Source organism: Trachymyrmex cornetzi, unplaced genomic scaffold (genome assembly GCF_001594075.2).
Source record: "Trachymyrmex cornetzi isolate Tcor2-1 unplaced genomic scaffold, Tcor1.1 scaffold81, whole genome shotgun sequence".
NCBI lineage: Eukaryota > Metazoa > Arthropoda > Insecta > Hymenoptera > Formicidae > Trachymyrmex > Trachymyrmex cornetzi.
The window spans coordinates 622157-631796 of record NW_017300147.1 but is presented as its reverse complement, the minus strand read 5'-3'; the positions used below and the strand labels follow the sequence as shown (position 1 = coordinate 631796).

The window sequence follows — 9640 nt, the reverse complement described above, 5'->3', positions numbered from 1 at the left end:
TTATAAAAAAAAAATTAAATTGCTTGTCAATTTAATAAGTGATATTACTACTTTTGTTTCGTTCATAAATGCGTTTCAAGATCGAGAAAAAAGATTTCGGCGCAGTTTACATCAGAATCAGATGTATATAAATTCTCACAGAAATATTTAAGCACTAAGATTCACTTCAATCGAATATAGGAATTTTCTTATTTAATTAGTACCATAATTATTATTGTAAAATTATTATTTTATTTGAATTTTTTAATAATTTGAATAAAAAAAAACAATACTCAATAAATAAAATATTATGTTAACGTGTCTCATATAAAGAGTACAGCTGGCATCTAAAATTTATCATTCCGGAATTTGTTAATCCTTGAAATTTGTCAAAATTTGAAGAAAGATTCGAAATGAAGCCGTAAAAAAAAAATCGATGCATCAGTGAATCGTCAATTATAAACACTGTTGCTAGTAAATGTTTTTACAATTGACGATTTGCTAGTGCATCGTTTAGTAGCTAGAATAAACTTTGCTGGAAGAAAGGAGATTCTCGCTTCTATTTTCAATCCATTTTATTATCGCTATAATGTACCTATATGCTACGCAGAGTTCCTATTTCGATCCAACTCGTCTTAACAAGTTTATCGTGACGCAATTACAAAGAGATCGCACATGTTAATTTAATCACAGGTCGCAGATCAACTTCGATTAGAACATGAACCTGGAAGTGGCAAACACGAGCGATGCGCTTAACTGCAGTACGCAGTTTACTTCATTCGAAGGCGATGTAGAGACCTGCAGAAACTATTACCATGGATTTGAATACGAATTCGTGCATAGAATTCTAGTGGTGGTAGTACCATTATTCTTCGGGATAATTGGAATTCTCGGTCTGGTCGGGAATTTGCTGGTGGTCGTGGTGGTGGCGGCGAATCCTGGAATGAGGTCGACCACGAACATCCTAATCATCAACCTCGCCGTAGCTGATCTGTTATTCGTTATGTTTTGTATACCGTTCACGGCTACCGACTTCGTGCTACCATACTGGCCGTTTGGCAACGTCTGGTGCAAGATTGTTCAGTATATGATTATTGTCACGGCTTACGCTAGCGTTTATACCCTGATACTGATGAGTCTCGACAGGTTAGTATGTCAAGATCATTTTTTTTGCGGTATTTAGCTCTATACATAAACTCTATATATAAGATAGAGCTAACATACTTCCAAAATTAAACTTTATTGTAAATAATGTACCTTATTAATACTAATCGCAAGTAAAATTCAGATGAGGCACCTAGGTACATTTGTGTGCAGACAATGACTATCAATAAGAATGAGTACACCGGATGTTCTAAAATTTGAATTCGCAATTCAAGATATTATGACAAAAAATTAATAATAAGAATGTGTAAGTGTCGGCTCAAAGAATCAATCTAATAAAGAAATAATTAGAACGCCATAATAAATCCTACGTGGTTAATGGTGAGCAATATCAATTTATTAAGGGATGTGCACGATGGTCGGTTTACCAATTAACTACTGTTTACGATCGATCTTTGGGACTCATATTGATATCTTTATCATTATGATGAAAGGAAGAATTAATAGATCGACTAATAAGATTGCCTATAATTTTATCGACATATAACTATAATAATTGTTTTATATTCTGACCAGATAATCTTAAATAACTTTATTAGTGAGTTCTTCGCTTAAAAACTTGTAATATTAACAATTGCACGGAAAAGGAACAAAATTTTGGAAAACGTTTGAGTATTAAATTGTAATTTAATCAATGATGAATATGTCATTTTAATAAATTGACATTACGCACCAATAACCGTGTAGATCTATTATAGCACTTTAATTATAACAAAAAGGTTTTGAGAAATTGAGTAAAAAAGTTATTTGTAAATATTTCTATTTTTTGTGCAATATATATAATTTCTAAGATAAAGAAAATTGAAAATTCGAAAATTGAAGGTTCTTTATGAAATGAATAAAAAAATAATTCTTTTATTTATTTCTCAAGCTCCAAATGGGGAAGAAATGACTATGTCGCTCACGTCGCTTGTTAAATTCAATGGTTAAATTATACAATGAGATGATACCTCACCACTAATAAAATTAATGTTTCAAAAATATTTATTTTCATAAGAATTAGCTATAAACCTTCGTCATAAAAAATAGAAATAAAAAATAAGGAAAAATCCTTTAAAAAGATCAGAAAGAGGAAAAGAAGGATCAAAAGAATAAAAAAAGATATCACTTAGTTTGTTTCGAACACATGATAACGACCAGCGTTTACTATGATATCCATCACGCCTGCAGCCATTTCAAACTTTATAATTTTATAACTTTGATTCTTTGACCTATTGGCTCTTAAACGTTACGTATTACATTTTACAACGTTAAACTCTTTCTTAACATCAAATTTTCCAAAATCCTAGAGTTACATACCTGGATCTCTCCTCATTAGTTACAAGTAATTAGTTACTTCCCAACCCTACAATCAACTCACAATCAAAGGGTCCATCTTCCAGCATTTCACGCGCACCGTTCGTATGTGGTCTTTGCCGCTTGACAAGAATAATCCCGTGAGCTTGCATCTGATGATAATCCAGACAGATACGCGCTCATTTGCCGATATTTAATAATGAACTTCTCGTCGACTATTATGAAAATATTAAAATAATACAAGATTTTTCGACAGTTTAATCAGCTCTACTTGCAAACGAATGATTTGTCAATAATTAACGGGTATTTTGCATTTAAGGTGTATTCTAATTATTAACAAAGCACTCGTGTGCAGAGAGAGAGAGAGAGAGAGAGAGAGAGAGAGAGAGAGAGAGAGAACGGACTAAACTGAATAAAACATCCATTTTCTCAATAGTTAATGAAACATTAATTATTATAAAGATCGCGTATTCCGTTCGGCCTTGTACACATACCATAGCGTTGCTAGGCGCGGGAAGTTGTTCAATACAAGTGGCATCAGGCCTGTTCTTTAGCTGCACTTCTTGCACAGTTCACCTTTTCTTTTTTTATCTCCAACGTGAAGAGAAAAGGAGAAAAGATTAACTGTGCAAGAACTTTAGCTAAAAAGACCAGACCTATTGGCAACGGACAAGCGCACGCAGTAAAAGAAAACACCCGCTCTGGACGGTCCTATTTCGCCGCATGCTGACATTTCGCAATCATTCGGCAATCTTTAGAAACTCTCCATTGATGAACAATGTAAAATGCACGTTGAATAATGATACCAGATTCATAATTAATTCGGTATTAACGATACATTATTCAAACGGGAACGAATAAAAGAAAAGTATTTCATTAAAAAATACTTTGAAATTCTATTAAACCCATAGCTATATTTCCCATATAAGTTACAATTTTATTAATGTCTTGCTCGTCGATGCTGAAGTTAAAAATTCACGTGCAAGCAGTTAATCGACCTTTCTTGATCAATTTTCTGCATCCTATTTTAAGTCAGAACAACACAAAACTATGTGTAAAAGACGCCTTTAACCCCTTAACTTTTTAATTTTTTCTTAACTTTTTCTCTCAAGGCGAATACGAAGGAAGAAGCAGGAATTACTTTTAAGTTAATTGATATTTAAATGCTAGTACTCGGAGCATGGATTAACTTAAATATAGTTTAAAAATAGAACATCGAAGGTTAAGTGCCACATTTAAGTTAACTTGCAAACTGATTCTGAATATAACTTTGTGCTAGATTTAAAAAAACGGAGTGAGAGAAGACATTTTTTATTTTGTGCGTCTTTTAAAAAACTTTGCTAAAATAAAAGTTTAACTTCCGTTGTTAACTATTCAAGCTAATCATAATACTCTATCGGAAATAAGTCGCGTTAAGATAGGGAATTGCTTGCAGATATCTAGCAGTCGTGCATCCAATCGCCTCTATGTCGTGGAGAACGGAGACTCATGCCATACACGCGATTTGTATTCTGTGGGTAATGATTTTAACGTTGTCCATCCCTGCCTTCGTAATCCATGGCGAGGTAAACATGCCGTGAACTGTATCCCAACCGCAACGTTTCAACGTTACAAATTCAAATGTTGTTCTATAATGCATCGTGTATTTATAGATTCACTACATTTTCCAAGAACAAAATTTGACAGCCTGCCGAATTCTGGATCAGTATGACTGGACTTCCTACCAGGTGCCCTTCTTCCTATCAAGCTACGTGATGCCCCTGGTGTTGATATGCGTTTTCTACATGTTCATGTTGGCCAGGTTGTGGCGAGGTGTGCGCACCAGTGCCGAGAACCGACGCGGAAGAAGACGGGTCACCAGACTCGTCGTCATCGTCGTTGTCGTCTTCGCCTTTTGCTGGTGCCCTATACAAGTAAAGAGACCTGTTCAGAACAGACGATTTTTTTCTTGTTTGTTATATACCTTATCCACAATATCACATCCGCAACATCACGTTGCAGATGATACTGGTGCTTAAGTCCCTGGACATGTATCCGCTTACTACGGCGACGATAATGGTGCAGATAGTCAGTCATATCCTAGCCTACACCAACAGCTGTATTAATCCCTTCCTGTACGCCTTCTTGAGCGATCACTTCCGAAAAGCCTTCAGAAAGATTATCTATTGTAGGCCAACGGCAAACTTGGACAATCAAATGGGACCAGCAACGAGGACCACGAGAGCTGCTAGTGCTGGTGATATTCTTTAGGTGAAAATTAACAACCTTACCAATACAGTTCAAATTATTCCAGCAATATTGCGGTAATATTGGAAAAGTTGTTACAATGTTGCTGCAAGCTTCTATGCTGTATGGATCCTCATTGATAATGTAAACTTTTACAGAATATGTCAATCTGTTCTTTTTGGATACTAATTGCTTGGTATCAATCATAAACCACAGCTGTCGCAAATATTGCGATTGCTTCTTGCGCATCGGATTTCGATATTTTCTTTTACCTTAAACTTTATCGTTTAAAACGATATCACCCTGCTATTCAAAGGAGAAAGTTTAAAAACGCTTTCCTATTATCTTAATAAGCAATTTCCTTATTTAGAAAATATTCCTTGCCTTTCAATGTTACCTTATGTTTACTTTCTACGTTTAGAGAGTTAAAAATTAATATAAAAATCCAACGGTTTAAACGAGTAATAAAGAAAAAGGATTTAATGCAACAGTTCATATTATACCAATATTCGACAGACCAATATCATCAATAGAAAATAGATTTCGAGAATTAATTGATAGTAAAAATTAAGATTTCAGTTAAGAATTTAGATTTAAATCCTTAAATGCAATGGCGTCGCCATCTCCGTCTTTTTCTTTTCCGAATATATAATAAACTTCTTTGGTAAATGATGAACGTAATCGTGCCGGCATACTTAACGACGTTACTTAATTTACTTACCAGCTATGGATGCAGCACAGCTTGGCACGACTATGCGAGCATATAACAAAATTTTCCTCTTTTTTTCCTAAAAATTCTTCAATGCTCTCCGCGCGCGTTCCTGTCTCTCTCTCCCTCGATCTCTGAACTCAGCGTAATATATTGCCATTAACACAGTAACATTCCTACAGCCAGTTTACTCTTCGTTGCCGTTTTCATCTGTTCCATCTACATCGCGGACATCGATAAAGGAGGGAGAAATATGATGAAGAGTAAGCGGGTGAATACAGCAACAAACGCAATCCTGTATCACAAGACATTGCCATTAATGGTAAGTAAAAGTGCTGAGAGCTGATATAGAATGGAATGGAATATTTTCATTTAACCTTTAAAGCACACGCACACATATATGTTATAAAATATATATATATATATGTCTTGAAAATAACAAAAAATATTCCTTTCACTTAGATTTCTTTACAATATGCTTAATATTATTCTAAATCGCTAATTGTTTTGAATGATTAATGATTTTAAACCTAAAAATTAAAAAATTCGAACGGTTGACTCAATACTGCGGCTTAAAGTTCAATAAATTTTTGTTCTATGTAAAATGCACTTTGTAAATAAATTTCGCCAATATATAATACTTTAAAACTTGATTTTTAGGATCATTAATTTTAAATTTGTAAACGGCATTATCAAATGATTATTATAAAATATTTTGGTGAACCAAAATATTTTATAATAATTATTTGATAATGCCGTTGCAATTTTTTATAACTGCACCGATAACTCTAAACACTAAAATTATGCTAAGGCTGAAAAAGTCACTTTGAAAAGTAACTTGTCACCATTACGCGTTACTTACTGGAAAAAGTAGCACGTTACCTGTCATCCCTGAGAATATACGTATATATAATACGATCAATTCTTACTTTGGAATGTGTTTAAATTCTTCCTCGTAGTCATTTTCTTCATAATCGTCATCATCTGTTAACTAATCTTTAGAAATTTCGGTATCGCAACTGAAATGATTGAGTTTCACTCCAAATTGACAAAAAGCTTTAACGAAATCACTAGCATTGTCACTAATAGTCGCAACTATTTTCTTGGAATCTAACAATAAGTCAAATTCCAAATGAATTTTCTATAGCAGATGAGCTATTTTATCGAAACTATGTGTACCTCGAAATCTTTGACATGCTAAAATCGTCGATCTTCGTTCCAATGAATCATTATCGTTCTAATGAGCCGTCTCACCAAAGAAACTTCTTTTTCGTGACGATCATACATCAGCCATTGTATAAACGTATGCTGTACTTTTGTTTAGAATTTTTTTTATTTTAACTTTTCATGATCACCATAGGTCAAAATAACCCGAGCATTATCTTTGACGATAGATTTAAAAAAACCTTCCTTTAGAAGTAGTGTTCCTATATTATAACGTACCTGTTATCTATTGGAAATTTGAAGCTTTAACTGTCGAGAGAGATGCTTAGCTTTTTAATCGGACCGTGTTAGTATGCGTCTAGCAGCCATTCGTGCAAAAAGCGTTTTTTTTCCCAGGTCAAAAGTCAGCAAGTGTGACCAACTCGTCATTTTCGTTAAAACAATTTATAATTTATATTTTTGCATTAAATTGCAAAAATAAGCAAGATGTGAATTATGTCCTTCAAGTAAGGATTTAAAAAAATGATGAAGGAATAATATCCGTCATGCTCATGTGTGATAAACACAGACTTTATTTGTGTATTGAGATTGCGGTGGCGAAAAATAACCTTTTCTACATATTTTTTGTATTTTACGTTTTTCACATATATTTGTCTTCAGTATTAGTAATAATAATAATTTTTACATTAATAATGGTAATGCTCCAGATTAGGGGACCCCCCTCTAATGCGCCCCTAAACAGGGGGGAAGGTGAGGTGAAAGTCGCTTCACATGGACAGTCGTAAAATATAGTTTTAAAGTAGAAAAGTTTTGTTCTATATAGTGACAATATATGTCAAAGTCAAGGTCATTGGAAGGGAGTCCCCTAATCTGGAATATTACCTTAATATAACTTAAATCAATAATAAAATAGCCTTTTATCCAAATTTAACATCTTTTTTACACCTAAAAACGATCATCTTCCACTTATCAATATCATTTATTTTTAAAATAAAATTTAATTATCCAATCGCGAAATTTATCAAGTGTCATTTAATTTATAACAATTTAATTTTTTAATTAAAAATTATTGTGTTTATCCCTACCTATATTCATACTTATCGTTCTACCTACCCGTATTTTCATTTATTCGTGCCTATTTTCCTATTTCCATCCGTGTATTACTACCTAAATTACTTAATAAATGTAATAACACAGCGAATATAATACGTTAATGGCTGCCAACGTTGACATTCCAAGAATGGATCTGGGTACCTATTATGGAAATAATCGGAATGGATTCCGATCGGAATTATTCAATTATTCCCTAGATTTCTATTGTGTTTTCTGGGGAAAACGAAATAATTCCGATCGGAATCCATTCCGATTATTTCCATAATAGGTACCCTGGACACGGAGAAAACCCGCGAAACGCATAATCTTTATACAGAAAGCACCCGTGGAAGCCTCAAGAATATTAGCAAGAATCAATCTTATTGAAGAATTTTACAACATTTACAAAGCGAACGCAGCTAATGCCTAACCATGTCCTATCGCGTACTGATAAATTCAGCGGGATAACCTATAAATCGCGATCATACTGAATAAGTAAGCAATAAATAATAATAATTAAAACAAATAACAAGATAAATAAAAGTCAGAGCGGATAATCAAGCGCAAGTTTTGTAGATTAAAAAAATCTAATTTTCGAAGCGATGCCACGGATGACAGAGATCTAGCTATCGATTGTATATCGATACAGTGCTAGTGAAACCGTAGGAAAGTAGTGTCGCAACAGGCGAGTGCCATCTGCTATTCAAAATGTGAAACGGACAGCGTTTCCGAAGGCGATGATGATGATGATGATGATGATGATGACATATCTTGATGTGAAATTTTGATATTTCGGATTTCGCATTGCGATATCTCCGTTAGTAGGGTACATTTTTAGCAAAATTTCAACAAAATTTCAGAGAAATTTCAACAAAATTTCAGATAAATTTTAGTTCAATTTCAACGAATTTTTATGATTAGTTGAAACATTCACTTTCACAGTAAACCTTCAGCAATTTCGTTAAAATGTTCCAAATTGTGGAATAATTTTAGCGAAATTTTTTCGCCAGAGATTATATAATTTAAAGTTAAATTGTCGATTGAGACTACTCAGAAGTTGATCGATTCAGCCGTTTATTGAGAGATGTAATAATCCCGAATGCTCGCAATTTGTCGACTCGCATAAAGATATATAGTGCGATCTCGTGCTAGCTACACTTAACGCGAGACTTGTCTTTTGGTTTCGAGCTGAAGTTCATTATGACAGGTCTATCCTTTACGAATGGACAAGTAGAGAGAGTCAACGCTGTTATAGTAAATGTTCTACCCAAGTTGTGTATAAGTAGCCCCAAAAATGAAATGAAATGTTCGATCAACATTTCTCTTCGTACAAAGAGTTATCAATTCTACGTATTTACCAAGGAAATATTAAATAGACTCTATTTGAGCTTTTAACTAATGTACGATACGTAACAAGACAAATTATAAGATATTCGAACTCTTGCAGGACGATGCAATGAAGCAGTTCAAATCGGAGAAAGACATTATACGAGAAGAGGCTCAAGCACAGATCATAAAAGTTCGAGATATGAAAATCGGAGAAACTTTAATAAACTTTGACGAGAAGCCCATCAATATCGAGTCGGAAATTTAGTCGCTATGGAGCGAATGCAACTCGGATCAGGATTTACATTTAAACCAAAATATCTAGAACCTTATAGAACAATTAGAATCAAATCAAATAACATTTATGACGTGATACGAGAAAAAGTTCAGGAAGGTCTTATAGAATCAGCACTATTTGTATCAAATACCACAAGCGTTGAACGGATTTCTAACTATCATCTGAGTCGGATGATTCGCAGGAAAGCCGAGTGTGGGAAGTCAAATTTGATTTCGAATTAAACGCGAATAAGGAACGCGAGAAAATAAAATAGGACGCAGCCAATAACGATATGGAAACAGAGAAAGAAGATGGCTCTCTAACGATTGACGCCAGTAGAGCGACAAGCTAGAGAAGGCTAGAGTTGAGCCGAGAGAGAAAAATTCAGATTCATTGAGATGTTCGAA

At 34.0% G+C, this 9640-nt stretch overlaps 1 protein-coding gene across 1 annotated transcript; it reads left to right on the top strand.

Moving 5' to 3' along the window:
• The first annotated feature begins 697 nt into the window (after positions 1-697).
• Positions 698-9139, top strand: AstA-R1 (allatostatin A receptor 1). The gene is made up of 6 exons (XM_018519045.1): positions 698-1125; positions 3875-4004; positions 4092-4352; positions 4441-4689; positions 5557-5696; positions 9078-9139. The coding sequence occupies exons 1-4, from the start codon at positions 698-700 to the stop codon at positions 4687-4689; spliced, it is 1068 nt and encodes a 355-aa protein (XP_018374547.1). The 3' UTR covers positions 5557-5696; positions 9078-9139.
• The last annotated feature ends 501 nt before the right edge of the window (positions 9140-9640 follow it).